Source organism: Lissotriton vulgaris, chromosome 6 (genome assembly GCF_964263255.1).
Source record: "Lissotriton vulgaris chromosome 6, aLisVul1.2, whole genome shotgun sequence".
NCBI classification, from domain to species: Eukaryota; Metazoa; Chordata; class Amphibia; order Caudata; family Salamandridae; genus Lissotriton; species Lissotriton vulgaris.
In genome coordinates this window covers 1,754,678,145-1,754,701,903 of record NC_141694.1, presented here as the reverse complement: position 1 = coordinate 1,754,701,903, position 23,759 = coordinate 1,754,678,145, and the positions used below count along the sequence as shown (strand labels likewise).

The following is a 23,759-nucleotide window of genomic DNA, read 5'->3' as shown; positions in this document are numbered from 1 at the left end:
AGTAACTTGTTCTTTAGGCTCAAGGTCCTTCTTTAGCCTTTGCTGAATGCCAGGTGAATGTATTGTCTTCAAGCGTGAAAACAATGAAACTGAAGATTTTATATGACTACTGGAGTTCAGTTGTATTTTCAGTTGCTTCTTTGGCCTAGACACACTACTATGACGAGCTACTGGTGCTTCTGTGTGTTCGCACCTCAGGATAAGCTGCTGAAAGTCTGAGTCTCTCGTAAATTGCCAGTTGTTTGGACTGATGATGGTCTACTCTATGTGAATAATAGTGGATTTACCTGGGTGGAGCTCCCCCTTGTACTATGTAAGTTATCTCTCATATTCATCTTTAAAGTCTCCTTCAGATGTTTCACTCACTCGTCGACATGTCCAACCACATCGCTTCAGATGTTTCACTCACTCCATCGTTGACATGTCCAACCACATTGGACACATTTGTTTGTGAACCACATTTTTTTTGCCAGTGCATATTCTTATGAACGTGAAGATAGGAGCCGCTGCAGTCTTTAGGCAAGCAGATACTGTAGATCATATGGCGGTCTTTAGAGGGCATCGGAGCATTGACCTGGGGCAGAATTGAAATTAAATATTTTTCATAACACTGGTGTCTAAATTTAGCTGGAATCATTCTCAAACAAGAATATAGTTTTCAAAATATCGAAGTCTAGAATATCAAAAGATAAGTGCATATAGAAGAATAGATTTATGATACCAACTCCAGATCTACATACCTCGAAGATATGTATTTCTTCAAAGTACATATATGTGAAATTAGCTATACAAAATCTATACTTGCCTTTCCCTATTTTGGGTTTGATATTTTGTCCTCATTATTTGTATATCCTAATGTTCTAGTTCCAACATTCAGGGGCCATGCCTTCCTGTATTCTTTCACGCTGTTCTTGATGGAACTATTAATACTTTTTTATTGATTGGCGCAATATGTTTTGAATTAGAGCCTAATGGCAGACAAACATTTAAGGTGGGGGTCTTTGTGCAGAAGCACTACTGGCTTGATGAGTCATCCTAGTAAGGCAAAGCTAAACACTAAATCGCACGATTAGTCACTGTGTGTAAATCTAAAACAGCAATATGCTGCAAAGCATGCTACATGAAATCAACAAAGTATCATTCACGAGAACATCAACCCTGTCCCACCAGAAGAAGACAACTATTCATTGCCAGGGGCAAATTGAGAATCACATAAACAGCTTTGAGGCCAAGCAGTTTGGACGTAAGGCAACAACCGGGCATACTAGACAGAGCTATTAAACCATCTCAACAAAAAGGGTCAAGCCTGGTGGCATTTTTATCTCAGTGGAACCAGTGACAAGGAGATTGTTTAGAATTTAAGGACATCATCGTTATTACAATTTGGTATGATGGCTTGTGGAATGGCTGAGTGTACAGACCGCGTGCCCTCAGGTTTCGAATCCTGTTGGTCAACCATATCGAGCCCCCATAGATAGTCACAGCTTTTGTTCAATTGATGACATGTTCCACCAAGTGGATACAAAAGCAAGTTCCACTTGAGAATTTCTATTAGGAAATTGGTAACAAGGTTGCAGTATATTATTCCTTCTCAGTTATCAGACGGACATCAACAACGTCAACACTGCAAAATTATTTTTGTTTTGTCTGTTTGGGACAGGCCAATATGATTCTCAGAAGGGACACATCTTCCACACAGGTCTTTTTTAGCATTTGTTTTTTCTTTTTAAAATTTGGTTCCTGAAACTTCAAGAACCAGGGATCTGTCCATTGACAACATTGCTGTAATCAAAATGGTGAAGAGCACAGACTGCATCCCAGAAGAAAAAGGCTTCACTTCTCAACTGAAGAAAAAGATTCTTGTCCTCCAATGCCCCATTAATCCCTTTGCTGCTTCTGTCTGCCAACGGCCGTCGTGAGCACTACCGCCATAGTGCTACGAACGTCCGTTGGCCGCGGCGGCCCCGCCCACTCCGCTAAACCGCAGCACCACGGCGGAATTGCCGCCGCGGTTAAGCGTATTCTTTTACTTTACAGTACTGGTGTTTGTAGTTACAATTATTTTGTCTACAACTTTGAGAAGTTTATTTTCGTATGTATTAATCTTCATATGTTTTAAAATGTCTGAAAAGTTTCTGAAGGTTCAAAAAAGGGGAAAACTACAGGATAAGATAGACACTTAACTAAGTGTTAAAATAACTGCAGATTTTATGATTTGCAAAATGTATCTAATATGCAAAAGTTAGCACATTTAAAATATTTTCCAACATTCAAAATCATTCCAAACAATTTTTCTTGCTTCATCATAAAACATTTATAACTAATCAGCAAGTTAAATACAGTACAAAATATCAATAACAAATAATTAGACACTCATAATGACTTACAGATCCCTGTTTTATTGCAATACATCAAAGTCAGATTAATATTTATTTGTGTTTTACCAACATAAAATACTGGCGGCCAGTCTTTTATTACATTTTTGACCGTCCACCTTAAATATTTCTGTGCAAAAGAATCTACATCATTGTTCAGTAGCAGAGAATCTCTTACAAAGTTCCCTACGACTCGGAGGGCACAAAACAAAACCAAATAAAAAGTGATAGGAGCTAAAGCAATGTCTCGCTCCTAGCCAGCCCCATCCCCCAAACTGTTTGGATTGTATTCTCTAAAACATAAAAGTGATTACATCTATGACATGCAAAACTGTACAATAATATTACATGGAAAAAGCCTAAAAATATTTATATTTAAAAGTAAATGATATGAACTGTTGTACATAAAAAGGCAAGTAAAATGTCACAAAATAATGTAGAGCCGTTTGATTTTTTTTGTATCAACCATATTACACCCTCATTGCAATTTTTTATAACGATGTTAGTTTACGATAAGTGAAAATGGAAAGTGATGAAATAGTTATAAATTAGCTCGGTATGTGATACAGTGCAGAAACGTAATTGTGTTGTCCTGTGTATTTATGGTAGTACAAAGCCTGCTTGGAGTACGATTGTGTCGAGAACCCTGGGAAGTAACAATGACGCACTTGTAAAACAATTCTGGAGGCGGGATTAATTTGATTGGCAGTAAACAATACCTCTATTCCTATTCTTTAGTTGTGCAGTACTCGATCGCTCACATGCTCCTGATGATCAAAGAACACTTTATTTTGGGACTATAGTATTATAGTGACTATTTCAGTTGGGTTTAGGCAGCTTAGGCGGCCCGTACTTCACAGAGATGGTGAGTAGTGGGGAAAGCATTGATTTATTCATTTCCCCGCACTATATACCTATAACGGAGATAACCAAAGGCATACACCACACAAAGGAAGAGAGGACAACCTTCCCCCCTACTAACACAGAGGGTCCACTCAGATATTGGGCTGAGAGAGCATTGTTCCATCAGCCCATTCAGCCTGGAAAGCAGCCCACTGTACCCCAAGTCCACCGCAGGTTTCCACCTGGCCAGTCCAGCACTGCCCCAGAGTACAGGCTACAAAAATGAATTCAGGCACCAGTGGCAAGAAAATGCTACATAAGAGTGCTCTTTGGGGGTGTGAAAACCAAGAAGCTGAGCACGAACGATATGTAACAATGCTCTGCTAGGATACGAGCTGGCCTCATACCGAAGCGCAACACTGCTCCGCTAGGAACATTGCTGCCATCGGACTGACACGCCTCATTGCTCCGCTAGGATCATCGGTGGTCTCCAAATGCTCCTACCCTGCCGTTTGAATATGCCAGAGACCCCATTTCTAAAACACTTTTAGAATCTGTAGAAGGCTCTCAAAGAGCCAATCAAACAAATATATAACAGCAAGCATTGCCATAAGCTCTGGTGAAAATATTCCACAGCTTTTCTTCAGATCTTTTCTTTTGTAGCTCCTCTGCAGCAGTATGACCTCACATTAGAGAAGGACCGGAACCTGATCCCACAAAGGCTGTGATGGGATCTCCCAGGAGTCTTAACGAGCGAGGAGAGGTAGAGAAGCAGTGTGCGAGAATTTAATTCTACAACGCACCTTCATTGAAGCTGCAGATCTACTGGGTATGACAAACACTACGTTCGGCTGTAAAATGATCGGTCATTGCCTCACTGTACTAGTGTAATTACATTTAAAAGAAGCTTACAACCAGAGAAGAACAAAAGTAGATACTAGAAGCAACTACTGCTTAAAAAATGCTTCAGCTTCTGTTCCCTCATGCAAGGCTATTTTGAGGTGCTATCACAGACCTTTTCTCCATTACACATCATGAAAGAATAGTGTAAATGGCAAACAGGGTGGTAGAGGGTTGAAGTCCATTATTCATACTGATGAACAGCACCACTCTTAAGTCACTAAGAGTTAAGAAATGTCAAATCAATAAAGATTAGCAGCATCTTTTGTGGATGAAGCTTTATTCATCAAGTCTAAGCGGGTTCAACCTCCCATGAACGGGATTTAATAATAATGTGCAAATTAGCAATTCTATGACACCCAATGTAACATAAAACTCAACTGAGCTTCATGACGCATGTTAACTTTTTATGACTGAGCACGACAACTCTCAGATGCCAAGCACTAAATAAACCTGAGTGAGATTATGCACAGGACTATCACCAGTAAGAAGCCCTGCTGATTAGACATGGGAGGTGGAGGCACTGGGCGTCTAGTGCTGAAATGCAAGTCTGGTCAAAATGGATTCGTTTTGCACCCTTGGCAACTCTCTGCCAGAAATCCCTCATGTAAGAACAAGGAATGGGACCAGAGCTAAATATGACATGTCCAAATAGGCTCTAAAACAACATAATCCGCAATGGATTAGTGCAGATGACAGGATTTCAAGCATAAGGAATGGTCGTTTGATACTGGAAAAACTCCCAGCTTGTATATTTTAAAACCTTTTTTTTTTTACTGGTACTGACTATTTTATAAAAGAAAAAATGTAATGTCTAAAAAAAATAAAAAATGAGGATGTGCCTTTTCTTTAGTTTTTGCGCTTGAAGCCATGGTCCACGTCGATAATTGCAGAAATACCCTACATAAAGCTAACGGCAGCCCGTATAATGCAGTCAACATCAGAATGTTGTCTAGAGAGATTGCAGAAAATAAATATGCTACAGCACCAGTCGATTGCTTGATATGCAAGGCCTTTTCCCACTGGCTAGCTTAACTGTTAATGGAATGCAATGCTGCACGCCTGGGTCCATGCCTTGTACTTATTACGCAAAATGTCTTTAATGTTATCACACGATTTTGAGATAAGATTCCAATGAATGACTTTCTGATATGCAACAAAACGAGTGTGTCTAATGGAAAATGTATTAATACAGAGCAATGATGCAGAGGGGATCATGGGTTCTAAGACTTGTACCCCTGACATACCACATGATCAAATAAAATATACAACATGCTTCAGTTTTTTTCAACCTTTCTCGCCTCATCTAGGGATTGACAGCATTTTTGTTTTTTCATAGATGTGTATTTTTTATAAAATGTACCAGCATATGGATTACAAATAGGCTCCTATTAACAGATAAAATGAAACTGTAATTGCAACAAACACAAACTAAACTGGCAAGTTGTGTGAATAATATGACACTTCATACAAGAAAGCAGCAGAACACGCAAGGGTTAGAGTCCTTTGGTACATGGTCTGTCCTAAAAGTAGAAGAATACGCTGCTTCAGTAGTGTTGCACTACTGAGCCACTTCAACTGAAATTGCCACTTGATTTCACAGCTATGTGACCATACGCATGCCATCCTAATGAGCACTTGGGTGCTGATAGCACTTGTATGATTACAGATTAAAGTTTCAGCAGAGAAAACCTGATGTGTGCTGGGATTCAGAAAAATGGGGCAAAGTTATAATAAATACAAGTACAAAAAGGATATAACAACAGAAATGGCTCCAGAGTGTATAATCTCTCCATTCTTCTACAGTCTTAGGCTTGCGATTGAGCCGTGTTAAGCGTACCCTTGCTGCACTAAAGAGAACTTCTCACCTGGGAAGAATGCACTCGAGAAGCTCCAGCATCTCTTGAAGTAGAGCTTTCACATAAGAGAGGCACATCTAAATACTGGAATTAGTGCAGCCAGTTGTAAGTGTCTGACCGATAACCTGACAACTGAGGGATTGTCTGCAAGAAAGTTGTCAAAAACACACAAACTGTTTCCCTTGAGGTTAAGGTTCTGTCTGGAAGCCAATGCCTATCTTGCTTACCTTTCCTCCTGGATGATGGTGCTCTATCGTTGCGTCTCACCCAATCAGATACTGTCTGAAGGAGCCGCTAGGCTGTACTGTGGATGGATGATGAAGTAGGCAATATTATTAATCCTTTAACATTAGTTTATAAGATGTAGCTCTACAATGTATGCAATCATTCCTTTATTCTCTGGACAGCAGGACTGTTTGTAGGCCGAAATATGAATCTGATAATAAGTGCACACACAGATTGTCATTTACAGAACGATTGTTAGTGTGCAGAGATAGGGCTGTAACAAGTGTATAGTATGCATATACTTTAAACTGAACACGACGTGTGCACATCTCGCTCTCATGTCCAGCTCCCCCTTATTTTTCAGCTACATAAAAGATGAAAAGAAATGTGGGGGATTTAGGCATTTCTGGTTTCTTACAATTGATGAACACTGCAAAGTGGCCTTTCATAAATGAGATGCACGTGTTTACGCAGCAACTAGTCGAACAATAAAATAACATTCACCCTGTGTTGTCAATGCTACACAGTACATTATCAATGCCTTCGGTGAATGAGTGGAGAAGAAGTGAGTTAAAGGTTTCTCTCTTGTTCATTTTTTTTGTCCATCACTAAACAGGTTTTGCAAATAATTTTAAACTTCATTTACTAATTGTAGTCTTTTCGGGAAATGGATATTCCACCATTAAGCAGCAAACTTCACACTTTTCTGTCCACAGATGTCTTGTAGAGTTCAGTGCTGTTAGAAGTTCAGAAACAGATAGACCCCAACACATCACCTTAAAAATAGAGGACTTTAGGCGCTTTGGGGCATGCATAAGCAGGTCCAACAGTACTCATCATTATTCCAACAACTCACAGCGCCTTGAAATGACCTTTAGGACAAAAAACATATTTGCTTCTTATTCTGTAGAAAACCAGCTGTCTGATGAGCAGTTTCCTGCGTTACACCATTACCTTTGCAACCAATTGAACTGGGAGGCCCCATGGACGCTTCTATGCATTTTCCCCTAAAATCAGGATTAATTAGTAAGGAAATGGGAAGGACATTAAATTAAAGGATAGGGTTTAAATATGCATCTTGGTCCAAGTGAATCAATGATGCTTTTATATACATATGTATCTTACAATAAACTTGAATTTGCTTTAAAGAGTGGAGTATGCATTGTCTCTCCCAGGGAGGGGCATTGGCATCAGTTAGTTACACATTCATTGCTGGCCATTGTCTGGGAGATCATTGCACCTTTTATATACTGCACGTCTAGAACACAGTGATAATCCTGAATGTAGTGTTGTATATTAGGCATTGTGAGGAAATCTTTCAGCTTCTTTTCTTTTTAACTGCATTGGCTTTTTTCTCTTCTTTTGCTTGTTTAACTGTACATAGAAGGTCAGTGTTTTCAGCTGAAAGTTAAAGCAGGTGCAACCTTGTAAAATGAAGCGTATCTCTCTCGCCCGCTCTCTGAGCTGCTTGTCGTTTTCCGATGCTGCTGCTCGTGAGTCTGGGATGGATTCAGTGCTGCTGGATGTTGGTGGAGAAGGCAAACTTTTCTGCCACATCGCTAATGCCCGGTCATGTGCAGAGGCAGTAGGACTAAGGAAAGCAAAAGACCTGGGGCAACTGAAGAGAAGCCAGGGGGACATAAAGCTGCTGGGATGTCGGTCGCCACGAATACTTAAGCAGTTCATGTGTCCCAACTTGCTTGGTCAGTACTCTCAAGCGAGAGGCTCTTGGTCTTGTGCGGTGAGATTGGGCTTGGAGGACTGCTCAGGTTGGAACTGTTTGAAGCTGTAGAATGTCTTGGAGAATCGGAGTCCTGTTTAAAAACAAAAAATAAATAAATAACTAGCAATAGTCACAGTCTCATTCCAAAGAATAGCCACTGACCAATTTTCTTTTATTTTTTATATGGCGCGGATTAAACCCAGAGAACAATGGAGCATTTTGCATTTGGCATCATGTTGAGACATTTAGGTCACACGTGGGCATTTTTATAGCAATGGGAAGAAATGCGTTACTTACCTGTAACTGCAGTTATCCAGTATTAGTGTCTTTCATAGATTCACATGCCTGAATCATTCCCCGTCGTCGAGACGGGAGCCTCCGGTATATAAAAAAGTAATGTCCTAAGACATACATAAAGAGAATAGGTCTAAGGGTCTCACCTTAGTAACCTATCTAGGTCCTTATGCAGGAAGGACCAAATAGAGTAGGCTCCAGGGTCCCACCTTGGTAGCCTATCTGTGTCCTTTTGTAAAAAAGGACCAAAGTAAAAGGAACAACCAATCAGCTACTACCTCCCTCTAGAACCTTCCTGTGAGGAGCCTCAGTCTCTCAGATTTTCGTACGCACCAAGTTGGTTAGGTGTAAACCTGTTAGAGAGAGGTGAGTCCTTCCAGGGGAGGCGGGAGGGTGCATGTGAATCTATGAAAGACACTAATACTGGATAACTGCAGTTACAGGTAAGTAACGCATTTCTTATCCAGTATTTGGGTGTCTTTCATAGATTCACATGCCTGAATCAGAGTAGCAAGCAATACAATATGCACATCCTGTGTTGATACAGAAAAGATACGCCTGCAAATAAGGAACATTTGTGACTGTAAAAAACAACAGCATACAATGTCATGCAGAATCTAGTAATAAAGAAATGTGCATACCAGTCCAGGATGGTGGGAAGTAGGAGGGCTCACCTCACTGGAATAGATGGCGAAGCACCGCTCTGCCCACTGCTGCGTCTTTCGTCAGCTCAGCATCCAAGCAGTAGTGCCTGGTGAAGGTATGCGGGGACTTCCAGGTCGCCGCTCTACAGATGTCCAGGAGTGGCACTCCAGCAAACAGTGCCGCAGACGTAGACATGGCTCTGGTGGAGTGGGCTTTGGCCCGTGAGCCCAGAGGTCGTCCTGCCTTCTCGTGGCAGAGAGTTATAGCTGAAGAGATCCATCTTGATATACTTTGTTTTGTTAGGGGCATGCCCTTCCTAGGTCTGCTGAATGCGACAAAGAGTTGGGATGACTTCCTGAATTGTCTTGTTCTATCAAGATAGAATTTGAGGCATCTCTGAAGGTCTAAAGAGTGCAATGATCTCTCAGCCGAAGTAGATGGGTTCGGAAAGAACGATTTAAGAACCACGGGCTCATTTAAATGGAAGTCCGATGGGACTTTGGGTATGAATCGTGGGTTAGTACGCAGGATGACTCTGTCCTCTTTGAATTGTAAGAAAGGGTCCTGGATGGAGAGGGCTTGCAATTCGCCTACCCTTCTGGCCGAGGTTAGCGCCAGTAGGAGGGCTGTCTTCCACGACAGGAATTTGATATCCGATTTGTGGATAGGCTCAAAGGGGTGCTTCATCAACTGGTGAAGAACTACGTTGAGTTGCCATGTTGGAGGGACAGGTTTTGGTCTAGGGAAGGACCTAAAAAGGCCCTTTAGGAATTGTTTGATGAGCCTGTCCGCCCACAGGGAAGGGCCCCTAGAAGTTCGAGTGAACCTAGAAATTGCTGCCAGGTGGACCTTGATGGACGCATGGGCAAGTCCTGAGTGCGCCAGGTGTAGGAGGTATGGCAGGAGTTGTTGGGGGGTGACATGGAAAGGATGTAGACCTTCCTTCTCACACCAGACGCAGAAGCGTTTCCATTTGAGAATATAAGTCTTTTTTGTGCTGTCAGCTCTAGCGTTGGCCAGGACATCTCTGCACTCTTGCGGTATGTTCAGATGACTGAACTCGCGGTATTCAGGAGCCAGGCTGACAATTTCAGAGGGCCCAGGTTCGGGTGGAGAACCTGCCCGGGAGACATCGTGAGCAGGGTCGGGTGACTGTGCAGGCGAAGAGGTGGATGGACCGATAGACGATGGAGCTCCGTGTACCAGTGCTGCCTCGGCCAGGATGGGGCGATGAGGATCAGGGTGCAGGGCTCCGATTTCATTTTCCTGATCACCCTGGGTATCAGTGGGAATGGCGGAAAGGCGTAAGCAAACACGTTCTGCCAAGCTATGGAAAATGCATTCCCTAGTGTTCCTGGTTGGGGAAGCCTGCTTGCGAAGCTTGGGCATTTGGCGTTCTCCCTGGTGGCGAAGAGGTCTATCTGTGGCGTTCCCCACTTCGCGAAGATGTAGTCCATTGCACCCGCGTCTAACTCCCATTCGTGGGATAGGGACTGTTCTCTGCTCAGGGCGTCCGCCAGGACGTTGTCTTTGCCCGGAACGTATTCGGCTTTGAGTGTGATGCCATGTTGGAGAAGCCAGTTCCAAACTCTCTGAGATTCGAGAGAGAGAGAGAGAGAGCGCGTCCCTCCCTGTTTGTTCAGGTAGTGCATCGTCGTGGTGTTGTCCGTTCTGACTAGCACTGGGGAGTTTCGGATGCGCGGGAGGAACGATTGGAGCGCCAGGAAGACTGCCCGTAGCTCCAGAATGTTGACGTAGAGTTTGGATTCCTGTGGCGTCCATTTTCCGTTGGTCTGTAGTTCTTGCAGGACTGCACCCCAGCCCTCCAAGGATGCGTCCGTGGTGATGATATGTGGTTGCGCCGGAAGCAGGAACGGCAGTCCTTGCGACAGGTGTTTGGCTGATCTCCACCATTGTAGATTGTTGATCATAGGTTGGGTGACTCGTATGCGGTCCTCAAAGGATCCCGCAGCATGTGTCCACTGTTTTGACAGTTCTTCCTGCAGGGGGCGCATTTTTAGGCGGCAGTGCGGGATGAGCAGGATGCATGACGACATCATGCCGAGGAGCGACTTGAAGATACGGACGGTCAGAGTCTTTTTGGATGCCACTGACCTGGCCAAGGAGATGAGTTTCGACTTTCTCTCCTGTGATGGAAAGGCTTTTGTGCATTCCGTGTCCAGGGTCGCTCCAAGAAAAGTGATGACTTGGGTTGGTGTTAGAGATGACTTTTCCTTGTTGAGGGTCAAGCCTAGGCGGCGGAAAAGATGCAGACAGGCGCTGGAAGATGCGGCTGCGGCTTCTCTCGACGGAGCCTTTACCAGCCAGTCGTCCAGGTAAGGGAAGACCTGGTGTCCCTGCTGGCGAAGAAAGGCTGCGACAGGAGAAAGGCATTTCGTAAAGATCCGTGGAGCAGATTTGAGGCCGAAGGGGAGGACGCGGAATTGGTAGTGTACCCCTGCGACTGCAAACCTTAGGAACTTCCTGTGTCCCTTAGAGGATAGGGATGTGGTAATAGGCGTCCTGTAGGTCTAGAGATGTCATATAGTCGCCTTTTTCCAGAAGTCCCAGGATCTCTTGTAGCGTGACCATCCGGAACGACTGTTTCTTTAAAAACACATTGAGAGCTCTCAAGTCGAGGATCGGTCGCCATTTCTTCCCCTTTTTGTGGATTAGGAAGAAGTGGTAATAGAATCCCTCCCCCTTCTGGGCGTGTGGGACTTTTTCTATTGCGCCCTTCTGAAGCATGGAAGCTAGTTCTTGGAGAAGCAGCCGTAGGTGTCTGTGAGGGCGCTTGACGGGTGGTGTCTGTGGGGGATTTGAGAGGAATTCCAGAGAGTGGCCGAATTGAAGAAGTTGTAGAACCCACCGGTCCGTTGTTATTTGCCGCCAATTTTGAAGGTAAAAAGAAAGTTTTCCTCCAAGTCGCAAAGAATGTGATGGTGGAGGGGCTGGCCAATTGGTAGAGTCATTGGCGATTGCCTGCGGGTCTCTTCTGTCCTTTTCCTCTGTAGGACGATTTGTTGAAGGAGGACTGACGTCCCGACTGGTTTTGGTGCTGTTGAAACTGCGTCTTGCCCTGTGAGTATGAGTAAGAGAACTTATTTTGATAAGAGCCCCTATAGGAGGATTGTCCTCTTCCCCTGTTGGTACGAAAGGACTGATTGCGAGATTGCAGAGTGCCTAGGGCTCTGGCTGTGTCGGTGTCCTTCCTGATTGCGGTGAGGGCTTCGTCAATCTTCTCGCCGAAAAGATGATCGCCATCATAAGGCATATCAAGAATTTTGGTTTGGACCTCCTGCCTGAAAGAGGTGGCCTTAAGCCAGCCTTGGCGTCTTAGGACAGCAGCGCCTGCCAGCTGTCTGAAGCCAGTCATGGCCACGTCAATGGCGCAGTCGATCAGTTCTGAAGCCGAAGTTTGGCCCTCGAGGAGAAGCGAGTGTGCCTCTGCTTTTAGATCTTCTGGTAGGTCAGCAAGGTAGGGCGCGATGTCCGCCCAGAGTTGACGGTTGTAACGTCCGAGAAGGGCAATGGAATTGGCGATCTTCACCGTCGTCGCATAAGTAGTGGAAAAACGTTTCCCAACTGCATCCAACTTCCTGCCTTATTTATCTGGTGGTGTCGATAAAGGTGATGCAGGGTTGCGCGAGTTCTTCTGCGCCGCCTGGGTGACCACAGAGTCCGCCTTGGGGTGACCCGTAAGGCATGCTGGAGCCGACGACGTAGCTCTATATTTTTTGTCCAGTCTGGGTACAATTACCTGCAGGGAAGCTGGAGACTGCATGAGTTGTTTGCCCTGTTTTAGTAGATAATCAATGATCGGGATCGATCTTGTAGTTTTCTTCGTTGGTTCCTTAAAATCATAGAGGAAACAGTCAGTTTCCTGAGTTTCCATGGACATATGGAACCTTTTGGCTGCCCTTTCCATGAGGTTATGGAAACCTCCAATATCTGCTGGCGGAGACTCAGAGGATTGTGGCTCCGGAGAGGCTGGAGAGTGAGTGACGTAGTCTTGGTCTGCATCCACGTCCGTATCGTCGTCTCGGACTTCCCCTTCTTCATGTTCCCTTCCCTCATCCTCGGACGAGATGGGGTCTTGTGCTGGGTCCTGTGTCCTAGGAAGAACCAGTGGAGGGGGCTTATGTCTTGGCACCTGCGCAGGAACGGTCACCGCTGGCTGCGGAGTTGGCGGAACAACAGGAGTGGCTTTTTGAGGAAACCGCTCTTTGTAGTCCTGAATGAGGAAGCGCAAGTCTGAAACTAAGGAGGCTGGCAAGCACACCATTGGAGTCACCTGAGTGTGAACTTGGGTAGATACAACTGGAGGAACAGGTTCTTCAACCTCCTGCTCTTCGTCCGTACTTTGGCACTTGACAATCAGGTCTGAGGGGCTAGTGGCCTGGGTAAACATTTCCTCCTCCGTTTCTTGGTCCTGTAAGAAGCAGGATGGCGTCAGCTGCTGGACCTTACTAGGCGATGTCATCTCCGGTGTAATCAGTATTTTGGAGATTCTGATGGTAACATGGGATGTTTGGGCGTCCATCGCATGTGATAGGAGCTCAGACTCCTTCCAGGCGCCAGTCGCCGTCGATACCTGTGACGACCGCTTCGTTAAGGAGCTCTCCGTCATTGGTTGAATTTTGGTCTTCGTCGACGGTGGGTCTGTCGACGACGCTCTCGTCGACGGTGCCTTTGGTAACTTTTCCGCTGTCGACTGCTTCGTCGTCGACGGAGTGCCCTTCGTCGACGGAGTGCCCTTCGTCGACGGCTTCGTCGACGGTGTGACCTTCGTAGACGGTGTCGTCGTCGACGTCCTCGTCGACGGTGTCGTCGTCGACGTCCTCGTCGACGGACGTGTCGTCGACGGCGTGCTCCTAGTCAACGACGGAGCGGAGGATGAAAGCGGTCTTCCTGTCGACGATGAGTGAGTTAGTGTCGTCGACGAGGACGCCGACGATGCCATCGTCGTCGATACTGTCGTCGTCGATGTAGAGACGGTTTTTAGCGATGAGGTGGTCGCCGATTGCGCCGTCGTCATAGTAAGCAGTGGTTGCTTCCTGGGGACAGGAAGGTCCTTGCTAGACACGGTAGGCTTGCCCTCTGAAGACCTTTTGGACTTCTTAGGAGGGGTGTCTGAGGGGCCAGGCGAGGAAGCCCTAGGACTCTTCAGGGAAAACTGTGAGGTGCCAGACATGCTCTCACCTTCAGAAATCAGGTCGCCTTCCGGTTTGTCCTTAAGCCTGTTTAGCCAAATTAGAAGTCTCCCTTCCCGGTCTTTCTGGGTCTTGTGGGAGAATTTACGGCAAATCCTGCAGTCTATGGACTGGTGGTGAGGATAGAGACAGTATAGGCATGTCTCATGTTCGTCGTCCACGTGAAGCCTCAGTTTGCTACAGGAGGCACAGGGACGAAAAAGTGCTCTCTTCTTGCTATCAGCCATAGCAAGAAAGTCGAAAAAACTGTAAAGTTAGATGAAAATCCAAATTCCTGAGGAGAACTCAGGTGGAGACTCCCTAGCACAACGTGCGGTAGAAAATCTGAGAGACTGAGGCTCCTCACAGGAAGGTTCTTGAGGGAGGTAGTAGCTGATTGGTTGTTCCTTTTACTTTGGTCCTTTTTTACAAAAGGACACAGATAGGCTACCAAGGTGGGACCCTGGAGCCTACTCTATTTGGTCCTTCCTGCATAAGGACCTAGATAGGTTACTAAGGTGAGACCCTTAGACCTATTCTCTTTATGTATGTCTTAGGACATTACTTTTTTATATACCGGAGGCTCCCGTCTCGACGACGGGGAATGATTCAGGCATGTGAATGTATGAAAGGCACCCAAATACTGGATAAAAATATGTAATCAAGTTTGTGTACGAATTGCAGAGGTATACAGTTGCATGATGGGACATCTGTAGTTTAGACAAAGCGTTCATTAATTATGTTCAGGTACATCGGAGGCATACGGAGGGAACAAACTGTATGTTATGAGTGGGGGATGGGTATGGATGGAGAAGTGGAGACCTTGAGTTCTTTCCAAAGGTCAGGAGTGAATTGGCCAGTCTAAGTTGGACAAACTAAGAAGGAAAAGGATTGTTTCCGAGTCTGCCCTTGTTTTCAGGATCACCAATAACATTAGGTTTGGTACCGCACGTTGTGCTTTTATTGCCAGAGAATGCTTGTTTTTCAGCTAGATAGTGTGGCTTATTGGTGTGAATGGCTATGGAAATGAGGCAGCATAATGTAAATGCACCAGGCGACTGAGACAGTGGGAGCGCTAAAAGGGTTAAAGAGGGCATGAAAGAAAGAACAAGAAAAGTGGGTAATGGCCAACATAAAACAAACAAAGCTTCTTGTTTGTTTAATGTTGCCTGGTAGCCTGGTAGCCCGCTCTAGCAGCCTGACTTTGCTGTAAAAACTTTCTGTGGGAAAGCTAAGGTGCTGACCGGTGATTTACTTGGAAACCAGCGCAACCCACCTTTTACTTGCGGTGGGTTTTGGCCAGGATGGTGGCAAACAAGGCTCTCTATCTGGGCAAACCTTGCCCTGATGGAACATCATCATATCATTAGAACTGATATAGGAAATTTGTATGCGACGTAAAGAAAACGCGTACAAAATTATGACAAGGTGGTACCTGGTATCAACCTGACTGACTGAGAGCGATGTTTGGCTGACCTCATGGTGGCCATAACTGGTGTCCAAACGACACTGGGACAGAAGATCGAGGCCCTCGATAACAAGATCGATACTGTGGCCATCGAAGTCGGGCTTATAAGCGCGGATCTCAACAAGGCGAGTGAGAAGGTGAAGTCACTGGAGGTCAAGACAGCGAGTCTCATTGAAGATGTGAATCTGCTGCAACAGGAGGTGCGGGACCTCAAGGCATCAAGGGCCCAGGCAGATCGGAAGTTGGATGAGTTTGAGGGTAGAGCACGGCGCAATAACATTCGCATTTTGGGGGTGCCCAAGAGGTCAGAGGGTCAAACACCGGAACTGTTCGTCGAAAATATTGTGCTTAAGCACCTACAACCTAAAGGCCTCAGTAACTTTTTCACAATTGAACGTGCCCATAGAGTTTCGGGGGGTAGGCCACGGCAAGGGGCGCCCCCTCGTCCTATGATCGCAAGAGTTCTCAACTTTCGTGACAGAGACGCGATACTGCAGGCAGCCCGTTCTAGGCCCCCGTTAAAATTTGAAAATGCAACATTATCCTTGTTTCTGGACTTCACTCAAACGGTGCAAAAACTGCGGCAGGGATTTCTATCGGTGAAGAGGAGATTACGGGACAAAGGCATGAAATATGCCATGATGTTTCCAGCCCGGCTGCGAGTGGAACACAACGGAATGGCCTTGTTTTTTGACAATACTGAAGTAGTAGCGGACTGGTTGGATAACACGTGTGCAGCGGAAACCGAGTGCCAAAACAATGAGGGATGGGATAGACCAGTAAGGAACCTACAGGAAGATTTTGCATCCACCAGAAATATTGTTACAAAAGGGAAGTAACTTTTACTTTTGAAGAATATATGTTTCTGCAGAAAGACACTTCTCTACACCAGAAGATGGTGGAGTACATAGGATAAAGCAAAGAGGCTTTGAGGCAGCAGATTCGGCTGCCTCAAATGTAGTGGAAGATTTGCTTTGGTGTCTATATCAACTGAGAGGATTGTCTCTTCCGAGAATGCTAGACTTTAAAGCGGCCTCTGGACTTCCTGAATCGCTGATGGAACTGCCTGGAAGGTGAGGCTAGGTCCAATAAACAGCCGTAGCTATGCTATTTTCAAAGTGCTCCAGGGAGAAGAGAGCCTTTCCACTAAAACGTCTGACTATCAAAAGGTTGGTTCATGCTAGTGCCATGGACGTTTCTTCAAACACCAGTAGAATGCATCCAGGAATGCCAACCTAACCTGATAACAATGCCCATGGCTTGAGCCACAATTTCCTCAGGATAGAATCTCCACTTCAGAATCCGTCTTAAAGCATTCAAGAGATCCGTGACCAATTAGGAAAAGGGTTTCTGCATGCGTTCCAACATCTGCCACTGCAGCCAATTCCCACAAGGCATCAGGAAAGGCTTTGGAGTTCAGTTTAGAACACAAAGCCTAAACCACCAAGCTCTCAGACAAAGGATGCGAGGACAAGAAGTTTTGATGTCCTGAGCTGGCATATGGCATCTGAAAATTTGTCTGTGGACTGTTGTGCCAGAGAAAGGCTTCTCTCAGCAGCAAAAGCAGGTTTTAGCAGAACTTTGTTACATGAGAACAAATGTTCTGCAGCTGAAGACGTCGATTTTAAAATGTTCTTCACCTAGGCACCTCAGTATCACAAGTAAAACCAAATCCAACGTACTTACAGCTTTATGCACCACTGTGGTAAAAGAGGAAACTTCCTCTGTCAGGGCCCAAGAGCAGTATGTGATGTCCCCTTTTGGAAGCTGAATAGGACACTGACTTTTTGTAAGTCAAGTTAAAGTCCTCTACAAGACTAAAAGGGCAGAAGCAGATTATTGGCTTATTAATCACCACATTACTTACACCTTTACCAGAATAACACCATTCTGGGACCTAGGAAAAGACTGTTCTACAAGTAAGTTTTGACTTTCTCTTGCACCACCCAAGATAATTGCAGCAGACATCAAGAGTGTTGCCAATAACAACAATTTTGTGGATGGCACCAAGCAGACAAGGAATGGCGTTGTATTTCACAACTTTTTATAGGCACTGAGGCCTATGCCTCTGGATGTGCTAAGCCATGAGGCGTTAGCTCAAAGGGTACTTGAATCGTCGTAAAGGTCAGCAGATGGAGCAAGAAATGCTGAATGAATCTTCTACGGTTTCAAAATCGTCTTGAGGATGAGAAAGGGTCCACCATCAGAGAATTGTGCCATAACTCTGAATCTACAGGAAGAAGAGAATATCTCCTTCTTATCATAGTTTCTAATTACATGCTGATATAATGATCTGATAAAGACATCCGCTAGTAGCATTTATAGCATAGCTCAAATGCTTAAACCTATAGAGGGGATATTCTACCTTGTTTTCTATCGAAGCTGAGAAATTATTTTGTTGGTGAAGAACTGAGAGAGTGCTCTGGACCACGACTATGAGGCACAGAAGAACTGAGAGAGTGCTCTGGACCACGACTATGAGGCACAGAAAACCAGGAACTACAATCAGAGCACAGGACGGTACATTTTATTCACTGCTAGTGTCTTGTCCAGAGGCCCGAGTAGCAGCTGGAGTCACATTAGCTCATGTGGCTGCACTGGAGTGATACTGATGGGAAAAGCTTTTCCTGGACAAGTCTGGCGCCTGAAGAATATTCTAAAGAGGGGGAATCTGCAGGAATATGTATCAATCATAAACAATGATATGCAGTAAGGCCAACCTGCTCCTCTAGTTTCACTATACCAACCCCAATACCACATTACAGAATCCTGCAGTCACTCCTGCTTCTAAGGGTCAACATCCAGATGTAAATGCCTGTGCCCGTGGAGCAATCTTCACCCATTCAAGGCATGTGCTCACGTAGTCTTTTAACCCTAACGAGGTCCCTAGTTTTTAAAGGATTATGGAACCTTCAAGTTCTACAGTCCTCAGGACTAAAACCAGCAAGAAAAATAATTGTCTGTCAATCAAGTTTTCAAACTGAAATGCTGCACTAGCTCGAAACGAATCCAGAAGTACAGCTACATGTCAAATGGTAAGGCAAGTAACAAAGCGATCCACCTTGTTTACGCACTAGACTAATGACACATCCTTTGGTCAACTTAACAAAATAGGCTCTATTCACAAAAAAGTAGTACATGTATGGATATAGATTTGCACATCTGCCTGAACGTACTTTTACAACTTATTTCTCTTTGCAAACAGTCCCAGGAATATACATGGAAAGCAGTGTCAGTTGCTGGTTTTCGGCTGTACTTCTCGGAATATCATAAGACTTTGTTTTGAAAATGCTTCGAATTAGCCTCTATGTAATTCCCCACAGAAGGAATGGAGCCTCCTGTGCAAATGGATTCTTTTTTGTACAAGGGGAAAACCTTTTTTTCCCCATGGAGTATGCCCTTCCTGTATGCCTCTAGCAAGTCTGGGTGTGTTCTATTTCCTTTCAATTCTAGAAGGGAAGTTACTCTAGCCCTTGGCTGGACTAAATATCTCTGACCATTTACAGGGTAGGATGTATTAAAAAGGACTTTAGGAATGGAAACAAATGTACGACTGTGGGCATTGCCAAAAATCCAAGGCAAACTATGCTTTTGGACGTCTACTTCCCACACACTGATTGGGATTAACTACTATGGATTTCACTGCGCTTGTGGAGAAATCCAAACCAATAAATGCATCTATGCCCACTAGAAATACCTTTATGGATTCTTGGCAGACGTAAAAAAAGTAAATTATGTTGTAACCGAATTTACATTACATTTTGACATCAAACAAAGGCAGAGGAAAATAATAGTTGTTACTCATCAGTGCAGAAGAGCTATTTTTATGAAGGACATATATTACACATAATATTAAAAATGTGTATGTTTCTGGTGGTCCCACACATGTCTTACAGCCATGATGAGCTGGGTTCTTTGAGTAAGGATCAGCGATGATCTGCACAGATCACAGAATACCAGGTAGAACGAACAAGTGCCCTTTTAATTGTACAATGAAGAGTGCCAGATTAGTCGCCCCTTACATGAATGACTAATCCAGCACTCTATATTGTACAACTAAAAGGGGACTTGTTTTTCCATTTTAAACCTAACAAGAATGGGGAATTTATATAGTTTGAATATAGGACATAGGAACGAGGAATTATTGGAGATAACAAATAATGTTTTGAATTGAAGCAGCATGTCGATTGATTGTGTTGTTATTGCAGTAAACTACTAATCTTTTCCATTTAGCCTCATAGCCTGCTCTAGTGGTAGGACGTCTAGCCTCTTTAATGACGTTCATGCAGTCTGGTGGGAGATTGAGGTAACCAAACTCAGACTTCAGGAGCCAGATGGCTAGGTTCAGTTGAGCTGGATCTGGATGTCTTATCTCTCCATGGTTCTGTGTGAGAAGCTTTGGGGAAAGGTGCAACTTTTAGTGTGGAACTACTGAGAGGTCCAGCAGAGTCAGAGTCAAAAATACTTTATTCGATTAATTTAAAATCATAAAAGTATACTACATATACAAATATACACAAATCATCGATTCAATTCATTATAGAGCAATTGTTAGGAAGTAATAATTTAAAAAACAAGTAAGAAAAATAGAAAACAATTAAAAAACATTAAAAACTTAATGTTTTCATAATCTCTCACATTAACAGATGTTATCTATAATTTCATTTTACAGGGTTACTTAATTCCTTATTAATCCAAAATCGACTACTCTTGACGAATAAAATAATACTAAACTTGTGTACATTCCATCATTGGGGTTCTCAACAGTCTATTCCGTCTAGCACGTATAGACGTTACCAAAAAGTTTGCAACCCCAAACATTACTATAGGGGACACCATAAGTTGTAGGAACATCAAAGCAGGTTTCACCTGTTTAAATCCCTTGTCCCTCAGAAGTGGTATAATGTATTTCTTTCTCCCCTCTACAAAAAACGGGCAGAAAAATACTAAATGTATCAAGTCTTGGTTCGAAAAGCTGTCACATTTACATGGATCATTTTCCCTTGGAGTACACCATTTCGTATATTCACCCAGTACAAAATGCACCTGATTAAAACGAAATTTCGTCAAAAGCCATCGGTGGTAGGATCTGTTCACAATTTTCAGATAGGGTTGTATTGTCATAGTAGATATTAATGAATAATGTGCCCTTACTGTTGGTTTCTCAATTTCCTGGGCTTCACGGTAAAGGTTTCTGCTATTCGTAAAGTGTACTTTTACCCAGGAAATATCATCCTTGCTCAGGCTTTCGGGATTATAATAAAGTTCAGGGCGACCCAATTGTGTAGCAGTGGCTTTAATGTGTGTCAGCCATTGTATATCTTTTGCTCTGTCTCGTCCCATACAATCGCTAATAATTTTATGGTTTAATGTTAAACTTGGGTTCAGCCATATTTTCAGCCAAAGGAGTAATGGGGCCATTTTAAGTGTGTCCTCAATATAGCCTATCCCAAGTTCCGTATGTACTGCGAAGGATGGGGTAGAGTGTGGTAAGCCCAATAGTAGACGCAGGAATTTGTTCTCTTCTTTCTGTATTAGGGTAGGATCTTTAAAACCCCATATCGCGGCACCATATCTTGCTAGAGCCAAAGTTTTAGCTCTATGCAAGGTCAGAATAGCTTCTATGGGTTTCTCTCCTAACCTTTTCGCAAAACCCAGTATGGCAGCCGACGATCTTCGCACTGCCATTGCTTTATTAGTAATCTGGGGTGTCCAGGAGCCCATGTCATCGAATATTACTCCTAGATAGGTGAATATTTTGTCTTTTGACAACACTACGCCATTACAGCGTAGGGTTTTCGTATTTTTCTTCCCTTTCCCCAGTGACATGACGTGATTTTTCCATATTCACTACCAGATCTAACTTCTGCATAAAGGCCCCAAAAGAATCGAGGAGCTGCTGTAGGCCATTTGGGGTTCTGGAAATTAGGACCGTATCATCGGCATATAACAGTACAGGTAGTGGAATCCCTCCCATGCTGGGTATATCTGGAGTAACTGAAGATAAGGTTTTATTCAGTGTGTTGATATACAAAGAGAACAGCATGGGGGCCAAAATACACCCCTGGCACACACCTCTGGCTGATCTAAACCCAGCAGTACATTTCCCGTCCGATGTCATACGCACTGATGCACTCAGATCTCTATGTAAGTATGCTAAAAAGTTTACAAGAGCCCGGTCCATACCCAGCTCCAAAAGCATTGTCCACAGCTTCGACCTATTATCTAGGTCGAAGTGAGAGGTCCAGCAGTGTTGTGAACCATGGTTGTCGGGCCCACGTTGGAGCAAACAGCATCATTGTGAGAGACTGTTGCTTGAACCTGTTCACCAGTAACGTAATGAGTGGGACAGGAGGAAAAGCGTTTGCAAATCTGCCTGACCAGTTCATCCATATCGCATTGCCTTTGGACAGTGGGTGTGGATACCTGGAGGCAAAGCTTGGGCATTTTGTGTTTAAATGTGTGGCAAACAGACCTATGTCTGGGTGGCCCCACATTTGAAAAAACGGATGAAGAACTTGCGGATTAAGTTCCCATTTGTGAATCTGCTTTTTTTGACGATTGAGCAGATCCGCAATCTGATTGTGTATCCCAAGTAGATGCTCTGGTAAGAGGTATAGTTTTTGAGGAATGGCCCATCTCCATATACTTTGTGCTAGGCGTGAAAGTTGCAGTTTAGGTCGAGCTGGTGTAGCAGCGCAGCTGCGTCCAGCGAAGCATCTTTTGTTGTCCACTTCTGGGAATGTGAGACAGGGGATGGGCGCGCGCAGGGAATTCTCCCATGTAAGCGCGCCCGTTCACCCACACGCCGTGCACATCTCCTGTCCCACATTGCCAGGAAGCGGATAGCACATACACACACGCGCGCACGCACACAAACACACACACACACACGCGCACATATACACACAGACAGACACAAGCACGTACAGACAGACACACTCGCACACATCCCCCCCCCCCGCAACCTCCCCCTTCACCGGGCTCTTTCCGCGTGTCCCTCTCTCCCTCGGCAGCCAGTGGGCCAGTCTCGGCACTCGGGAGCCTCGTGTTGCCTCTGGTGCTATGCAGTCTTCGGCCGGTCCCTCTGATGGGGCCAGGGACTTCAACATTCAGCGTGCAGGGTGCCGGACGTTCTCCCGCCGGTTACTTGCTGTTTCTTTTGCAGGCCCCGCCCACGTCCCAACGAAGGCTGCCTGACTTCCGCTATGTCGCCTCAGTTCTTCAGGCTGGCCACTGGTTTTCATTTGTATGTCTGAAACCACCTTATTCCATTTATAAAGTGTGTTCCCAGCGCCGGCTAGTCCTACCTAGCCCAGCTGGGCCTTGTGACCGGTTGTATAATGGATCCAGAGGCGCCTCGGCTTGCCTGCTGCCCCTCCCATAGCACTTCTACCCTGACAGGACACTACAGTTCACGCCCCGCAGGCAATTCATCAAAGGCAGAGGCTGAACGCGTTTGGTTTTCAATCCATGTGCTGAATACACAATTTTCACTAGAGATCGCATTAAGATAGCCGACAACGCCTGTCTGGAGCGGTCTGCAAAGTACCTGTATGTATCCTTTGCATCTCTTCCCTTTGGAGTGAACTGGAGATGCGGCTTTGAATGTGACCGCCACGGGCCTCAAAAAAACGCGCATGAAGACAGTGCTGCGGCCATGAAGGCCTGATGGCATGGCTACAGTCACATTACCTTTAAGGGGAGCTACAAAAACACAGCAGGGTACCAAGAGTATGAAGTCAGCAAACATGCTGGCGATGTATGTTTAAGATAGTGCTGCTTCATATGTTGCAACTGTTTGAGAAATACGTGATGGAAAGCAGGTTGCTGAAGACAGTGCAAGTCCGAGCCTGCCACAGGATGCGCTGCCGATACTTCCTCTTCTGGCTTGACAGGCCCTACAGGTGAACGCACGAGTCAGCGCGAGGGCGCCTGCATCATGTCCTGGATATAAACTAGGAACCTCGCTTGGCGCTATGTGCCCACAGCCTGTGTGTCTTGTGGGAGCGCGGCATAGCATCTAGTTCATAACAGGAAACTATTGTTTGACAGGCACATTCATCCTGCTATGGACAGGGACATGCATGGGTAACCCGAGTTTCCGAAATGTTTTCAATACTGATTTCGTCAATCTCTACCTATTTTATTTCATACAGTGATGCACAGAATGATGTGCACCTTTGCTACCACTAGACCCGATTTGTTGTAGTGCCTTTCTGCAATTGTCTGTTG

The 23,759-nt window shown here is 44.8% G+C and overlaps 1 protein-coding gene across 2 annotated transcripts in view; it reads right to left on the bottom strand.

Annotated features, from left to right (window-relative positions):
- Nucleotides 1-2,379: 2,379 nt before the first annotated feature.
- The window catches only part of CDC42BPA (CDC42 binding protein kinase alpha), a 1,012,118-nt gene continuing 990,738 nt past the window's right edge, over nucleotides 2,380-23,759 (bottom strand). For both annotated transcript variants that reach the window (XM_086927989.1, XM_086927990.1), the window contains one exon: nucleotides 2,380-8,016. In XM_086927989.1, coding sequence (XP_086784115.1) covers nucleotides 7,885-8,016 — 132 coding nt within the window. In that variant the 3' untranslated portion in view covers nucleotides 2,380-7,884. The remainder of the gene's footprint in view (nucleotides 8,017-23,759) is intronic.